This window comes from Acinonyx jubatus, chromosome D4 (genome assembly GCF_027475565.1).
Source record: "Acinonyx jubatus isolate Ajub_Pintada_27869175 chromosome D4, VMU_Ajub_asm_v1.0, whole genome shotgun sequence".
Classification (NCBI taxonomy): Eukaryota; Metazoa; Chordata; class Mammalia; order Carnivora; family Felidae; genus Acinonyx; species Acinonyx jubatus.
Window position 1 is genome coordinate 1,898,430 of NC_069391.1, and position 17,687 is coordinate 1,916,116.

The 17,687-nt window shown below is 62.6% G+C and overlaps 1 protein-coding gene across 1 annotated transcript in view; it reads right to left on the reverse strand.

Moving 5' to 3' along the window:
• Nucleotides 1-11,716, reverse strand: part of KCNT1 (potassium sodium-activated channel subfamily T member 1) — a 49,298-nt gene extending 37,582 nt beyond the window's left edge. Inside the window, 1 exon segment of the mRNA XM_053204385.1 lies at nucleotides 11,544-11,716. Within this exon segment, the coding sequence (XP_053060360.1) occupies nucleotides 11,544-11,638 (95 nt within the window). The 5' untranslated portion in view covers nucleotides 11,639-11,716.
• Nucleotides 11,717-17,687: the final 5,971 nt, after the last annotated feature.

Below are 17,687 nucleotides of genomic sequence, written 5' to 3' on the forward strand. Positions count from 1 at the left end.
CCGCTTTGGGGCGTATGCCCGCAGAGCTGAAAACAGGGTCTCGAACGGATATTTGCACACCCGTGTTCGTGGCAGCGTCACTCACAACAGCTAAACACGGAAGCAACCCAAGGGTCCATCAGATGGGCCACAGAAGGATGGGTACGTAAGACGTGGTCGCCCACACCAGGGAACGTCAGCCTCAAAAAGGAGGGGAATCGCGGCACCTGCTAGCACGTGGGCAAACCCGGAGGACACCGTGCTGAGTGACGTCAGCCTGTCACAGGGGGACACGTCCTGTAGGAGTGGACGCTCACAGGAGGCCCTGGAGGAGTCGGAGCCACGGACACCGAGAGCGGGAGGGTGGGGCTGGGGGAGGGGAGGGTCCATGTGTAACGGGACAGAGTCCAGTCTGAGAAGACGAACACGTTCTGGGGACGGACAGGGGGACGGCTGCACGACAGTGTGGATGCACTTGATGCCCCTGAACTGTGCCCTTGAGACGATTAATTTTAGGGGTGCCTGGGTGGCTCCGTCAGTTAAGTGTCAGACTTCGGCTCAGGTCACGAACTCGCGGTTTGTGAGTTCGAGCCCCGTGTCGGGCTCTGTGCTGACAGCTAGAAGTCTGGACCCTGCTTCGGATTCTGTGTCTCCCTCTCTCTCTGCCTCTCCCCTGCTCATGCTCTGTTTCTCTCTCCTTCAAAAAATAAAATAAACCTTAAAAAAAATTTTTTTAAAAAGGTGGTAAATTTTGTTATGCGTTTTTTTCACAATAAAAAAAATTGGGGAGGAAAGGTACAGAACCCGGCGGGCAGGGCTCTCAGCGGACACAGCAGGGGCAGCTGAGCATCAGGATGGACAATGATTACAACACGGTGGATGGGTTTCCTGCTGCTGCTGTAACAAATCACCCCAAATTTACTGGCTTAAAACAACACAAATTTACCGTCTCGTAGTCCGGAGCTCAGAGGCCTAAAATCTAAGTGTGGGCAGGGCTGGTTCCTTCTGGAGGCTCTGGGGGAGGACACCCCCCACCTCTGCCAGCTTCTCAGGGTCCCTTCCTCACGCCGCTGTGACTTCTGCTTCAGCCCCTCCCCCTCCCTCTTCCGAGAACCCTGTGACAGCACTGGGCCACAGCGACCATCCAGGAGCGTCCCCTGCCCCCCGTGAAGAGCCTTACCTGCATCACATCTGCAAAGTCCCTCTTGCCAGCAGCGGTGATGTGCAGGGCTGTGCTGCTGTCCCTAACCCAGCTATCCTCGCAGTGGAGGGAAAACCAGGAGGCGTGTGGCCACATGTCACCTAAAATGTCCCTTCACCTAAATCGTCTGCCCGGCCTTTGGACCCGACAGCCAGCCTGTGAGGAACACCGGAGGCAGAGGGGCAGACTGAGCTGCTCTGGAAGAGGCACCCAGACGGCGAATGTTCTGCAGGAAAGAGGTGTATCGGCTGCCGTTGCCGTGTAACAAATCATTGCCAACGTCACCACTTAAAGCAACCCCTTTATCATGTCACGGTGCTGTAGGCTCCACGTCTGAGCAGGGTTTAGCTTGGCTCTTCCGAGCTCGGCTTTTCCGTGGGGCCTCGCGAGGCTGACGAGGCCGACGCGTATCAGGCAGGGCCGGACTCTCTGGGCAAGCCTCCACCCGCCAGCTCATCCAGCCACTGGCAGGACTCAGTTCCTGGAGGCTGCAGGACGCGCCCTTTCTCACGCTGGCTGTCACCGGCTCGCTTATGAAGGGCCGTCGCATGCCTTGGCACGTGGCTCCCCCGTCCTCAGAGCCAGGAACGGTGCGCCAAATTCCCCTGGGCCCCAAAGCTCTGCCTCTTGGGCTCCAGCCAGAGAAAACGTTCTGCTTCCACAGGGCTCGTGTGGTTGGACGGGGCCCGCTCAGACGACCGGTAACCTGAATTACCACGCACAGTCCCTTGCTACGCCGTAAAGAAGCAACACAGGCGCGCGGCTCAAACAACAGAAACGCGTTCCCTCGCGGTCCTGGAGCCCGGACGCCCAAGACCACGACGCCGGCAGGGCTGTGCTCCCGAGGCCGCCTCCTCATCCCACACACGGCTGTCTTCTCTCTGAGCCTGTCTCCAGATCCCCCTTGGTGAAAGGGCTCCAGTCGTACAGGATTAGGGCCCACCCTGACGACCTCATGCTCACTTAATGACCTGTGATGACCCTGTTTCCAGACGAGGTCACTTCTGAGGCACTGGTGGGCGGGGAGGCTCAGGCGGTCAAAAGTCCACCACATGACTTTAGGAGAGATGAAGCTCAGCCCCCGACACTGTGCGAAGCATCCTGATCCTGGCCGGGACATCTCATCGTATTCACGGTCCTGGGCAGCCTGGAGATCCCGAGGGGCCGCACCTGGCGGGAGCCATTCTGGATCAAGAGCAGTTTGAGCCCTAATAACCAGAAGGACACAACACTCCTGGGCTGAGCAGACCAGCTGCGAGGGGCTGGGGGCCACCGGGTGGGGGTCTCCCGGGGCCAGGTTGCTGCCACTCTCCCCTGACCCTGCTGGCCCCTCACTCACCTCCACGCCCTTTAACCAATTCCTAGGCACCACCAGAATATCCTCCGTTTTCCCCCTGCCCCCTCCCCAGCACAGGGTGTGAGTCACAGATGCCCCACAAACGCCACTTGGAATCTGCTTCCGTGAGACACTCACTTCCCAATGGCGGCCTGGCCTGGGCGCCTGGGCGCCTGGGCGGCTGGACAGCTGGCACTTTCCTGCCGCCCGGCGGGAGTGAGAGGATCTCTCCGGACGTTTCCGCTCCCCCAACAGCTGGGAGAGCTCGTGCGAGGGTCCCGCGGCTGCCCTAATGGGGACCGCACGCTGGGTGGTTCAACAGCAGAAAGGGTCCCGCCAGTTCTGAGCCCAGAAGTCCACGGTCGATACGGCTGGGCTGCCGTCCCCTGGACGCTCCAGGGGACCCCTCCCACCTCTGGTGGCTCCAGTGTCCCCTGGCTTGTGGCCTTGTCCCTCGGATCTCTGCCCCTGTCCTGAAGTGGGCTCCTCAGTCTGTGTTAAATCTCCCTTCGCCTCTCTCTCTCTCGTTTTTTCAACTTGGGGTAAAATATACATAACACAGCTTAGCATTTTAACCATTTTTTGCCTCCTTCTTTTGGGGGCACTTCGATGGCACCTGGGGCTACCAGGGTACTCTCCCCCATCTTAAAATGCTTACTTTGGACCCCCGCAAAGAGTCACCGTCTGGCTGTCTTTCTGGGGCAGCTCCAGACAGCCCACCTGTGTCCACTCCTGCCCAGAGGATGCAGAGGGATGTGAGAGGGCTGGCCTGGGGGGGCCGACCCTGCCCTGGTGCCACATCTCCCCACACACAGGCATTACAGCCATGGCCAGACTCAGCTGGAGTCCCTGCCCACCCTCCCCTCCAGATGGGGACACAGGGTCAGGGCCCTTCTCTCTGCTCCTGGGCCCTGGTTAAGTGCTCTGAAAGGGGGCCCAAAGCACAGGAAAACCTGCCAGAGAGGCAGAGAAACACAAAGACACAGAGAGAATGAGCTGCTAATTAGCAAGATGCGGGCAGGGGCAGGGCCTGGGCTCCAGGGGCTGGATGGGAGGGGCTTTCCCAAGATGACCTCGCTTCTTTAGCCCCTCTGGACCCCCGGACCCCCGAGGCGGGCACGTGGTGAGGAGCCCACAAAGGCTCAGAATGCGGGCAGGGAGGAGGGAAGGAGCCAGGACCCGGCCCCCCTACCCCATGGGCCTGGGGAGGAGGGTGCTGCCAGCTCAGCCCCCAGAGGGGCCTCCTGTCCCTGGACCCAGGGACAGAGATGCAGTGGGGTTGGCCAGGGCCTTGCCATGCTTGGGGAGCTGCCCTTGCCCACCACACAGCTGTGAAGAGAGGCTGGGGGCATCCACGTCTGCTCCCTCAGACTCCCTCCCCCCCCCACACACACACCTGCAACCAGAACCCGAGCCCTCGCCCAGTCCAGGCACCTTCCTGGCTCCGCCCGTCCCCTCCCCACAACCCGACCCCCAGGCCTTTTCCCTGCTCCTGCTGCCCCATAGGAGCAGCCTCCTCCCTGGGCTATCGTGGGGGTCAAGGTCACGAAGGATGCAGCGTCCCCACAGCCCCTCCTCTGGAGTCCTCAGGGCCAGGAGCCATTGTTCCTGCTGTTCAGGGGTGGGGGGAGGTGTCCGTTTGCTCCTGGCTCCCACGGCCCAGTGGGAGGGGGCCTCTTTTCCGGCATTTCCGCTTGTGAGTGTATTTTCAATATCACTTTAGGCCCTGCCCCGGAAAACACCCCAGCAAAAGGAGAGGCCAAGTTATTCACAGACTCCGTCCAACCTCAGCGGACCAGGGGTTCCACCCCACACGGGCAGTGACCACCCTGTAGGCCCAGCACGCGCTCCACAACCCCACACTGGAAACTTCCTTAGAGACCGGAGAAGGGGGCAGGTGCCGGGTCCCTGGGTCCCTAGCTTCTCGGGGCCGCCTGCCCCCACCACACTCGTACCCTGTGATGGGGACGTCAGGGTCCTGGGGTGCCGTAACAAAGTGCCACAAACTGGGAGGCCCGAAACAACAGGAATTTATTTTCTGCCAGTTCTGAGGCCAGAAGTCTGAAATCAAGGTGTGGGCAGAACCTCGTTCCCTCCGGAAGCTCCAGGGAGGGTCCTTCTTGCCTCTCCCGGCTCCTGGAGGCCCCAGCGCTCCCGGCCTGTGGCCGCGTCCCTGCAGCCTCTGCCCTTGCCTTCACGCGGATTTGCCTGTGTGTCTTTTCCTGTAAGACCCCTTCTTCACAGAGGGTAGCACCTGCCCTAACCCAGAATGAGCTCCCCTTGAGACCTTCACCTTAACCACAACCACAAAGACTCCACTTCCGAGTAAGATCACACGCACGGGCTCCAGGTAGACCCGCTTCCCGGGTAGAGGCTCAGTCAAAACACCACAGGGGTCTGGGGCAGTTTCTGGAGACCCGCTCCTCCTGAAGCCCCCTTAAGCAGCGCTGTGACCCTGGACAGGTCCCTTTGCTGCAGGAACTGCCTCCATTCAGCTGGCGCACACGCCCAGCCCGGAGGGGAGAGGAAGCTCCAAGCGGGCTCTCTCTCCAGGCTCTCCTGGGTCGCCCTCAAAGCTTAAGGAGTTTAAGTCAAAGCACAGCTCAGTCCCGGGAAGGATGAACTGCCATTTCTTCTGTGGCGTCAACTCAACCTTCCAAGCCTGCCGTGGACTCATGTGTTGAGGCCCTAACCCCCGGTGCGATGCTGTGAGTGGGGGGGTCTTGGGGGTGATTAGGGTTAGCTGAGGTCATGAGGGTGGCTCCGGGGATGGGGCTGGTGCCCTTATGAGAAGACACTGAGGAGCTCCCTCCAGCCCCACACCACCCCTGCAAACCGGGAAGAGGGCCGTCACCGGGACCGGCCGTGTGGGCACCCTGCTCCCAGACCCGCAGTCTCCAGAGCCGCGGGAAATAAATGTGTTGTTTAAGCTGTGGTGTTTTGTTACGCAGCTCAGCTGACTGAAGCACAGCCTGAACACTGCCGCCCCCTAGCTTCGCTTCAGATGGAGGCGGCGGGATGGTTCCTCCACGACACCGTTACAGCAGTAAGCGGCACATCAAGGGACCAACGGGAATTAGAACTTGAAACCAAAACTGATCGTGGTCTTTGTGACCCCGGAGGATGCCGGCTGCCCCCTCACTGGGCATCTGTGCCGTGCTCTGCACGGTTGAGGAGGAACTGAATTCTGAGTCACGCGTACAAGTCTCCGGAGACATACGCTGACCTGCACAGTCCCGGGGCAGGATGGGGAACGGGGCTCCCAGGGGACACCTGATTCCCCACCATGTGGACTCCCAGATGCCCCCAGGGCACGGGCAGGGGGAGCCAGGAATGTTGATGCACCCTTGGCCCGCAGAAGACTGAGCAGCTCGCCCGTTTCACAAGTGCAGACACAGGTCCCTGAGCCCGGCTGACCCATCTCAGCACACGCGTGCCTGTGCCCCTCCACCCCCAGCCCCTCTCCTGTCCGTCTGCGGTGTCCCTTTATTGTCCATCCACTCGCAGCTCCCCCTGTCCCCTCTTGGCCTCCCGGTCTTGGGGGAGAGGTGACTCAAGTCCCCAGAACCCCCACTTGGAGGGAGGGACTCCAGCAGGAGGAAGGCCTGACCTGCCCCCAGGAGCCCAGCCTCCACAGGGAGTCGTCCGCCCTTGTCTCTGCCCTGCACCACCCACCCCCCAGGCCCTTGTTCCCTGTGGGGGACCCCAGGTGACCGGGGAACAGGATCGGGGAACGGACGGCCCCAGCCGGCCCACAGTGGAGTGAGGGAGACTCAGGCAGAGGAACCCTGGGCCCAGAAAGTGACTGGAAAAATCAAGACACAAATTTTACTCCCTAAGGACACCTTAAAGCTCATGGAATTGCCCAGAACCTGGCACCACCAGAGGCTTTTCCTTGACTCAGTCACGTAGCCCCAAGCAGAATCCTGGAGAAGCAGCCTTCTCCAGGCGTCCAGCATCGGCTCCTGGAGCCCACACACCCGCGCCCCGGCCCTGCTCCGCGGGAAGCCAGAAAGCGCCCAGCCACCATGCAGGGGCTTGACAGGCAGGACAATGCTGCGGTCAGCACACACAGGGATGCCATGCCTGAGCGAGGGGGGTGGGGGCTCATCCAACAGGCTGGTGTGACAGCAGGCGGGACACCTGGGTGGCTGCTCCGGGCCCAGTGGGGTCTTGGGGAGCGGGGAGAGGAGGGGCTTGGCTTTCGTTCCACGTCCCCGCTGCCCGGGCACCATCCAATGCTATTCGTGGAGCTGAAGGTGGTGGGACACCCCCCAACCTGATCGGGGCCACGCCAGCCCGGCCCTCCACCATTTCCCTGATCGGCTGTGTCCCTCCGAGGCCTGTGGGTTGGCAGTGGACACAGGCCCCCAGCCAGGGCGGGGCAAGGAGCAGGTGCCGGGGCAGAGCTGGGGCCTCACCCTGTCCCACCCTGTGGGTCGGCCCCGTTCAGGAGTCGGGCCGCAGGGAGAAGGCAGGCCCCCAGGAGGCCTGGGCCCAGCAGCCCCACGCAGGAGGGACCCAGCGGACACGGGGCCGAGCAGCGGGGCTCCTCCGGCGTCACGCCGCCCCTGCTTCAGCCGGACTGCCACGGGTTGGGGCGCGTCCACGGCCACCCTCCACCGTGAAGCGCCCTCCGTATTCATCGGTACGCACGGAACCCACGTGTGCGAGACTCGGGCCAGCCTGCGGCCCCCACGGCCCTGGCTTCCCTCACAGCCCCCGAGCTGTCCCGGACGCCCCTCCAGACGAGAGATCCCTGCCAACGCTTGTCCTCTGCGGCTCTCAGGAGGGTCCTGGGTCCTGTACCAGTGAGCAAGGACAGTGTCCCGCCCTCTGCACCGTGCTGCCCTCCCAGGCTACCCCTGCCTCATCTGCAGGAGCCCTGGGTAGCGGGAGGGAGGAGGGAAGAGGGAGGCCAAGGGCTGGGGGAGGGGCAGGAGCACAGCGGAGGGAGCACCCTGAGGGGTTAGAACCCACTCGGAGCCGTGCACGGGCTTGGCGGCATCTCCAGTGTGGCTCAGTGACGTCCATTTATTAACAGTTACAGCTGAATGGCCCTGAGGGCAGAGCTGTTCCATGTGACCCCCACTCCTGGGGGGGCTTCACTGCGCACGCTCCGGGGGCCTGATCCCCTTCTGCTCGGCTGAGGGGAGGGGCACGCCTCCCGCAGAGACCCCAGCCCTGCCTGCACCCAGTCCAGGTTGGAGGGGCCCCGTGGACCGAGGTCGAGGAGGAGCCCCTGCCCCGGGGGCCGTGGCTGTCCCCTGTCCCCGCCGCAGGCCGGCAGGGGTCTGAGGCCCCCTCTGCCCCTGCAACGCAGGACTGGCCTTGTCCCCACTTCCCAGCTTGTTGTGTGAAATACTATCTGGTGCTGCTCAACTGCAGAGACACATCAGCTCCACACTCTGTTGTCAGAGGGGCCAAGGCAAACAGCCGCGGGGGTGGCGTTCTGACCCCTGGAGGCCTGGCCTCCTTGTCCTTCCTGCAGCAGGCCGATGTCCCCCCCACCCAGCCCCCAGAGCCCCCGAGAGCCTCGGCCCTAGATGCTTCTCCGTGTGCACGTGTCCTGCACTCAGAGGCCTGGGAGAGGGGAGGGCACAGACCCTGACACTGCCTCCAGCTGTGGCTTCGGCCACCCCGCCGGGCCAGTCCTGGCTGGCGGACAGCTGCAGAGAGCAGGCGGTCCGGGTCCTGCAGTCTGGGAGATGGCCACATGCCAGGCCCTTTGTCCTCACCGGTGGCTTCTCCACCCCAGCCTTTTGACAGTTGTGCCCCTTGTGGGGGACGAGGCTGCAGTGTGACAGCCCCCGTGTCCCCTTGTACCTCAGTGCACAGAGCCCACCTGCATCATCCTGAGCCCGGGGGTGGGGAGTGGGGCTGAGAGCCTCCTGTCCGGGATGCAGGCGAGGAGGGGGAGAAACACTCTTAACGGCAAAGCGCCCAGTGGCACAGCCTCTTCTCCCTCGTGTCAGTCGAGGTCCCATCACAGTGCTCTTCAAGGTGACTGGGGCTGTCATCACCTTTTCAGGAGGAGGGCTCACAGTGGGGGGGCCTGCAGCCTCCAGCTGTGACTCAGACCCCGGGAGCACAGGAGGGTCAGCCCTGGACAGGGCTGGGAGGGGACAGGAGGGGCCTCCTCAGCGGCTCCTTGGGCCCCGGGCACACGGGCAGCGGGCTGTCCCAGGGTGGGGCAGGGAGTCCTGAGCTCCAGGCCTTGGAGGGTCCAGGTGCGCTTCTGCCTAGAGCCCTGCCCTCTGGGACCCCAAGACCTGGTCCCGCATGCAGCGGTGAAGGTCGTCCTAAGACCTCAGCTGCTCCCTGGAAGGTCTGTGAGCTCTGGCTCCACCCTCCTCCCCCGCCTGCCCCCCTCCCCCCCTCTCCCCAGAGGGCGCTGCAGCCTGGCCCACGGCCCACGTGGGCTGAGTCTCTCCCTCCCTCCAAGGCCACAGTGTGAGGCTGCAGTGACTCACTGCTGGTGGCTTTATTTCTCTGGAGAGCAGGAAGCCCACAGCCCTGGCCGCCCACTCACAGCCTGCCGAACGCCAGGGCATCAGTACCCCCCCCCCCCCCCCCCCGCCAGAGCCTGCCCTGGGGCCCGTGAGCTGGAGGTGGAAAACGGGGGGAGGGAAAGGGTTCCGGGAGAATGTTGCTGATGGGGGGGGGGGGCGGGGGCCAACCCTGTGCTGATGGCAGGGTCTTCCTGAGCTCCCAACCTCATGGCACAGAGGGACAGCCCGCAGGCCCAGGCCCCCTGCCGGCCCTGTGCCCCCGGAAACATCCTTACAGGCTCCCCATACGTGCAGAAGGGGTCCTGACGGGCCGGGGAGAAGCCTGCTTCCACCCTCCACTTTGGGAATCAGTGATGAGGGAGGGGCACAGACATCAAGGATGAGACAAGCACAGAGGGAGAGGCTCGAGGGGCCACAAACATCGAGGGGGGGGGCCTCCCATAGCCAGGCTTTCACTGTCTCCTCCCTGAGCTTGGATGCCAGCTCAAAGCCCAGCACGTGCCTCCTTGTGTATGTGTCCTTACGGAAGGGGGTGTCCGGTGATCTCAGTACCCTACCCCACCCTTCGTACGCCATGCTGGTTTCCTGCACTGCCTGTCCCGATGTCCATGGGCACGAGAGGGTTCATGAGAGGGACAAGCCAAACTTGAGCCAGAGAAGCTTGGAAACAGAGAGACTTCTCCAACTGGGCTCCTGATACAGTGGCTGGCAGGGGATACGGGACAGGTCCCCACCCCCGTCCCAGGTGGCTGCTCCTGGAACCCTGGGCAGCCAGCACTGTGCCTCACAGGCTCCCCTCCAGCCCCCAAGCCAGCGGGGGTAACATCACCAGGAACCTGTCTTGACGCGCAAACCAGCAGCCCCCTCCCGACCTGTGAGGCCCCCGGACGCTCCAAGGGCCAGGCATGTCCACCCAGGCCCGGTGCCTCCTCTCTGGGGTGAGCAGGGGAATACCTATGCCATCCACTCCTGAAAACTGAGAGGAGGGGTGCGTCACTCTAATTTTATCAACCACAGACACTGGCATTTATTGATGCGTCCAGAGGCCCTGGGCCTGCCCAGGGAGACAGACGCCATTCCTTCCCACATTGGAAAAATCTCCAGAGCTGCTGTTTTCAAGAATTAAGCAGGTCCCAGGGGACTAGGCACTGAGGGGCTGGTGCTGCCGTAGGAGGACGCTCAGCACACAGGTTTGACTCGAGAAAGCCCCCGGCCTCCTGCGTTCCAGGAGGGCAGGCAAGCCCCCAGCCGCATACACCACACCAGGACCCTCCTGACCCCGCTGCCTCTCCAGAGAGTGAAGCTCAGCTCTTTCCCGGGTGTGAGCCCTTGGGTGAGCTTACTTATGACCACAGCACTCAGTCTGACAAGAGAGAACACAAAATGCAGAAGGTCCCTCTGCTGAACCCACAAACTTGGCCATGAGTGAGTGAACACGGCGGTTTATGTCTTCTGTCCCCTGCTCGGAGGACGCGACCAGATGTGGCGTGGGCAGGTAGGAAGCTCTGTGTTCAGGGGTCGGCACAGCGAGCTTCGGCAGCTCCTCACGGGCACTGTCCTTACACACCGACCTCAGTCACTAATGTCATTTTCCCAGCTGCAACTCCAGCAACGGATCCTCTGGAGGCTCAGTCTGCGTCCTGACCATTTCAGCCCGGACACCTCACATGCCACCTGGAATAGCTGCACTGTTGGGGGGAGGCGGCATGCACATTCGCTCTGCCGGGTCCGGGGCTGGGAGGGGGCGGGGAGGGGGGAGGCACCAGCAGGTACCAAAGGCCCCTCAACACACAAGGCAAGGAAACCGGGCTCATTCCCAAGACCCGCAGGCTCCAGCCCCGTGTGAGTCCCTGCACTTGCCTTCACTGGCAGGCCCGAAAGCGTCTCTCCTGAGGCTGACAGCGCTAAAGGGCCGCTGTTTACCCAAGACAGCTATTTGGGGAAAAGGCAGAGAAAAGCAACATTGCTTGCAGCTTCCTGCCAGCTCCCTCGGCGCATGAATTATTCCCAAGGTTCTGCTGGTCTCTTACCGAAAGACTCCAGTTCATTCTGCTTTTGTCCACCCAGGAGAATTTGAGGTGAGGGAATGCTGTCACGCTCCATAAGAACCCACGACATAAGCTCGAAAGGCACTCGCTCAGTTAATGACAAATGGCCACAGCCAGAGTCTGGAGGACACCAGCCTTCAGCCAGGCTGTGGGGCTCCACCACCGGCTTGCTTCCGGCGCTGGCTTGTCCCCCAAATCTGCAGGGCTGCGAGTGGGGCGGGGGGCTGGGCGCAGAGGCGGGGACGCCTGGCCCCGGGACCGGTGTTTGGGAAGACTCCCCAGCACACAGCTCTCCGTCACACCCTCCGGGAGCCCCTCCCGGAAGGTGCTTCCCACGTCGCCCAGCCCCTACCCGAAACTTCTCCCATCCGGAAGCCCGGGAAAGTTGAAGGGCAGCGGAGCGGACCGGCTTTCAGCACCGCGGACAGCTCCGAGCGCGACGCGGCGCGACCCCCTCCCTACCATACCTGTCGTCGTTCTGGAAGGACGGGTCCCCCAGCAGCAGGTCCCGGAAGCGGTACCGCGGCGGCAAGGGCAGCACCTCCGTGTCCAGGTCGCTCATCTTGAGTCTGGCGGTGTCCAGGCACGCGCCGTCCCCGCGGACGCCGTCCCCGGCGCCGGGCTGCCTGCGGGCACACGCCAGCGCCCCTTCAGCCCGCGCCCGCGCTGTGCCCGCGCCCCCCCTCGCGGCCCCCCTCGCGGCCCCGCCTCCTGCAGCCATCGCCCCCCCCCCCCGTCAGCCCCGCGCTGTACCCACCCCCCTGCCAGCACCACCCCCTCCCGCCTGCACCCCCCCCCACTCCACCCCAGCCGTACTCTTGCGCCCCCCACCCACCTGCCACCTGCCTGGTTAGCCCCACACAGTCCCTGGCCAGCACCACCCCCCCTCTCGCCTGCACCCCCAAACCACTCTGCCCGGCCCAGCTTCCTGCAGTCCCCACCCCCCCCCCCCAGGGCCTGCCTGCACAACCCCCCCCCCCCCACACACACACACTATAAGCCCCACAGCCCTTGGCCTGCCCCCAGCAGCCCCACCCAAACCGCCAGGCCTGTGGCCACTGAGATGCACTCACTGCCCCTGCCTGGGGCTCACTCCGATGCACCTCCAGGGCATGGCGGGAGGCTTGTCAAGGCCAATTCAGGGCCCTGTAAGCCCTCCTGCTTTCCCCTCCACAGTTTTTGCTAAGGCTGGCTGCTTGGGGTTCCTCAGGGTCCAGGACACCCATCTTTGACCCAAAGGCCTCCTCCCAGACCCTCAGGCTCTTGGGGGACGGGTGGGGGTGAATGACCAGGAGCCTTCAGAAGAGGCCCTTGTCCTTGGCCTGCCTGGGGCCAAGCGGCTTGGGTCAGATCAGAACCTGGGAGGGGGCGGGTGTCAGGATCTCTTTGAACTCTGGCTGAGTGCCCTTACCTGTTGTCACCAGGATTCTGAGACCACAGAGACCCCTGCCCCATCACATGAGTTAAAGACACCGGCAGTGGTGGAACCAGGGGTGGGGGCCGGCCCCAGGAGAGACCCTGGTGGTCTACCGCTTTTTGAGGGGCAAGGATTTGTCTTCCAGGACTCCTGAACCTTCCCCGCCCCCATCTCCACATGGAAGTGAACTCTGGCTAGTTACCCATGCGCAAGTGTGGGGCAGGGGCCAGCAGCCCTCAAAGCCCTCGGCACATCGGTACTTCTCTGCTCCCCAGATCATAGGGCCACTAGCCACCCTGTGAGCCCCACAGCAGCGTGGCAGCCCCTGACCCAGCAAGGCAACCGCACATCTGTTAATGGAATGCCTTGGGGACACACACACCCATGTCACAGATGCGTAGAGACCACCCATGTCACAGGTGTGCAAACAGAGACTGCCAATGTCACAGATGTGCAGACAGAGACCCAGGCTCCTGACTTCAACCAGCACCCTGGACTCCTGGTCCTCTGGTATCATTTAACCTTCTAGGTGAGTCCAGCCCCAGGCCATCCCTCCGCGTTGCTTCCCAGACAGCCCTCGGGGCATGCTTGTGAGAAGGCAGGAATCCTCCACCTGTTGGGCTCACGCTCACCAGGCTCCTCTGAGAGCCAAGACCCCGAGGAGAGCAGCACGTCCACATTGATACTTGAGAGTGGGGGGGCCCTGTGCTGGGCCCCCCCGGCCCCTCCTAAGCTGCTGCAGGGAGAGCAGTGTGCACTGAGGGAGGGTGTTCTCCACCTTAGCAGGCCCGCTCCCCAGGCTGAGCCTGACCTACAGGAGAGCAGCAGGGGGACAGAGGAGCTGGGCTTGGCCTTCGGGCAGGTCCAGGAGTCTGCTGACCACACTCAGCTCCTGGAGCTGGAAAATTGAGGGCAGGCTGTGCCTGGAGGCTGGGAGCACGAGGCGGGGGGCGGGGGTCAGGCACTCACCTGGAGCTCGAGGTTCACGCAGGTGGGGGGGGGTAGGTGCTATGAAACCCTCCTCTCCTTTCTCACACTGGGAAGGGCAGGAGCCCTCCCTGAGCCCCCATGCTCCCCGGCCCCTCCACAGATAGGTCCCGGCACCGCGAGCCTACAGCCTCCGGAGCTGAGCTGCGTTAGGACCGTCCCTGCAGACGCAGGCCTGACACGCCCGTGCAGTCTCTTCCCAGGTTACAGGGTCAACCCTGAGGATCTGGCAGCATTTGAAAAATAACATTTTCCTAATTGCATCAGCGTGCCCTCATGTTTTTCCTTAGTCACAAGCTGGCGGGGCTGCGGGGAGGCGCACGCAGGGGAAACCACGTGGCCAGAGATTGGGGCCATGTCGCCCCTCTCTTGCTGAAAGCCTCCTTCCACGGCAGAACCCCAAGACCATGGCTGCCTCTGCTCCCTCCCAGTCTGAGCTGCTTTGGGTTTTCTCTGGCGGTCTGAAGGCTCAGACCTGGCAGCGTCCACGGATGACCTCCAGCTTCAGGGGACGCCGGGGGCGGGAAGAGCACCAGGGGGTGGGAGGCCGACGCCCCCAGCCCCAGGGTGGATGGCAAGGCTGTGCTGCCCCTCGTCCCTCGTGGTGCTGCTGTGACACTGGACACTCGAGCGAGCACAGGGTGGTAAACAGAAACCCCACAGGCCTCCTGGCGTCCTGCCACGCTCCCCCAGCACCGTGGAAGGCCCAGGGACGCTGTTTGTTGTGCTAGCTGAGGGCAGGGGCCCCAGGGTCCCTGGGTCCACCGTAGGAGACACAAGGCTGAGCAATGCCCCCTGAGGCGTCGGGATCTGACCGAGACCTCTCCCTAACCCAAGGCGTGTCTCACTGAGAGCTTCAGGGCATGAGTCCCTGCCCAAGGGGGGGCAAGAACGTGACCGTGGCTCAACCGCCCAGACACAGTCTACATGCCCCTTCCCACGCCTTCTCCCTGCCTACCTGAGGGGCTGGGGAGGAAACCTGGGGCCCCTGAGACCATACCCATTGTCTTTCACATCGCCTGTGATGGCCACACCAAAGAACTGATTTCTACGAGAACTAAGTGCTTCGGCAGCTTAAAGAAGGCGTCCCTCCCCCCCAGCCCTCACACCCTCGGGATGAGACATGGAGCCTCATCTGTGGGACCTGCCAACCTCTGGAGCCAGGGCAGGGCGGCCCCCTGCCTCCAGGCAGGGTGGGGGGAGGCCCTGCTCCTCTTGGGTACTTGCAGACCCTGTCGGCACAAACACACGAGGCTCAGGCAGCACCCGAGGGTCCCGGTGACTCGAGTGCGGCCTGCTCCTGTCCCATCAGTTCACACTGGAGGCCCAGGGAAGTCACTTCCCGTCTCTGAGCCACAGTTTCCTCCTCTGTAAGCAAGGACGCCTTCCGTCCTCACAAGCAGACTGGATGCAGGTGAAAGAGGGGAAAATGCAAGACGTTCAGCATAATACCTGGCCCAAGAGGGCTCAGTCAGCATCGGCTTTTAAATGCTGGGCCGTTGAACAACATTTGGCCACGTTCCACTGGATAAAGGCTCTGATCCCAAGTGTCAAGTTCCTGGGATGGCCAAGTCCCCATCCAGCCCTCTCCAGGTCAGCTGGAGGCCCCTCTGGGGAGTTCCAATTTGTGCCGCTGACCTACGGGATCCAGCGGGAGAGGCCAAGGATGAGACAGGAAGTGCACAGCCTGGCGCGCACGAAGGGAAGTCCCCTGGGCAGTCTGGTGCACACGTAGTCACATGCCCCCACCCCGTGGGAGGGAGAGCTACGGCTGAGTGCCAGCGGCACGCCTGGCACTGTGGCCGCAGGACAGTGGCACAGGATCCCGGGAACAAGCTGGGTGAAGCCAGGACTCACGATTCCTGTACTCTGAGTTGAGCACTTGTGGGCTCATGGAGCCTAAGCAGCCACACGAGGTCCTGAAGCTTAGGAGAGGCCCAGGGCGCCGGGAAGCCAGGCTGGGCTGATGCTGCAGCCGTCCCGAGTACCAGATGTGCCGGTGCTGGCTGCCTTCGGGTGGTGAGAGCCAGGACTTTGTGCCTCTCTGTGCCTCTCACTACCACCCCCTTGGTGCTCAAGGGGTCAGTCAGCAAGACCTCAGGAAGGCAAACAGGCAAGGACACGCTCCTCCCACCAAAGGCACTGGGAGCTTTCACACTCGCGTTCTGCCCCCTTGGTCAACCCGATGCCCAAGCACAGAAGGGTTGCTCTCCCTGGTCCCCAAGGCCGGCCCAAACGCGTCACTGAAATCACATGCGCACAGAACCAACACTGACGTCGGGCGACGTCCCTTATGGCTCTAAGTACAAACAGCCCAAAGAAACCGTCGGCGGGTGGGACCCGGTGGTGTATTAACACTGCATTGCCGAAATACAATATGGAACAAAACTTATCTTAAAAAAGGGCGATATGCTTCATCATTCTAAGAAACTCGAGGGGGAAATCCAGCGGGATCATACCGGTAGACGCAAATAAAGCACTTGCTACCGTTCAAGATCCATTGATAAATTAAATGCAAGAAAACACCTTCTTAATAACCAACGACATAAGGAATCTTCCAGAAACCTAGGCCAACATCATATCTGTGAAATAGGGTTGCCATTCCCTGGGACGTGAGTCTGCCCACCGTGATGGGCGTCACGGCCGCCACATGAGACAGAGAGAGGAAGGAGAGCCATGAACACCGACAACGCAGCTCTGATTGCGGCCGGCGTGACCACTCACCTAGAAGACCCGAGGGAACCGACTGAAAGCTGTTAGAAGAGACGAGAGAGCTTCAGTGAGCGAGCCCCACCTGAGCGCACCCTAGGAGCCAGGGCAGAAGCAGGAGCACAGCAGAAGCACCTCGGGAAGACCCACCTCGGGAAGACCCGCTCCCGCAGCCATGCAAACCCCACGCCCTGAGCTGCCCTTGCCACGAAGCTCACAGGGCCACCGGGGAGACCGCGGGGTGCCCAGACACTGGCTGGAAGCTGTCACTACCGGCACGAGGAGGTCATGGCGCCCACAGCTCAGCAGTCCGTTCTCCAGACAAAAGGGCAGAGGCGATCGGCTCCCATCAGCACACACCGTCGTTTTCTCAGAACGCGACACATTGTTTTCAAAACTCAAACTGAAAAACACACACACGTGACGATAGCCAAGACGTGCCTGCTGCCGTCACCACCAAGCGCCACAGCCACGGGACGCGTAGACTTTGGCACAAGGACGGACACGCGGCAGGGACCTGAGGGCGCGGGAGGGGTGGTGGGCACCACGTGCCCCCCACCGCGCTGACGGGACGGGAGGCGCGTGCCTGGCCTGGGCGGGGCTGACACCCACCTACTCAGAGGCTACGCTGCGGCTAGCGCCGGCCACCACCTCGCGGCCCCCACCTCGCAAAAGGCTGGGAGAGAAACAGGGGGCAGCCATCTGCATCAGGAAGGCATCTGATGTGCAGAGACCCGAGCATGGAAAGGAACAGAGCCAAGGACAAGGACAGAACAGCGCTCAACAGGGAGAAGGCGCCTGCGGGGATGACCACGGTCAGGTCCCCCCAAGAATGTCTGCAGGTCTCGTAGAAAAGACACAGCGGCAAAGGATGGGCGAGCGGCAGGTCCAAGAACACGCACGCCAACCGGCGCGGACGAGGAAAAGCTTCCCGCCTCGCCGGTCACCGGGGAGCAGTGGGGGAGCGCGCTCACGTGCTGGTGGCCACGTGTGGTCTGGGAAGGCCCAGAGCAGGGAGGGCGTGGATCCGGCCTCAGGGTCCGTGTCTGCCGGACAGACACGAGAGGAGCCGCGGGGAGCCTCGCGTGGTCTGAGAAGTAACAGCAGGGCTGGCCCACCCACAGCCAATACCTGCACACCCTCACCTGTGCCAAAGCCCGCCCGGGCCCAGGTTTCCACCCCCCCAGCCTCAGGACGCTGCCACCAACAGTCCGAACACCCAGTGACTCAGGACAGTTCTGTGCTATGAACGGGCCAATCTGTGTGACCCAGCACGGAACCACACTTTGCGGGGTCCCGTGTCAAAATCCAAGCACGGCACCACTCCAAAGGACCCTTCTGGAGAGGAAGTTTCCTCTGGGCACCCAGCCTGCATGCCACTCATGGACTGTCCCCACTGCACAGTGACCTCAGTTTGGGGGTGACGGCAGGGGAGAAAGGCCATGTGTCGCCCAAGGTGCCACATGAGAAGACCATCAGCCTCGTCATTGGGGGCCAG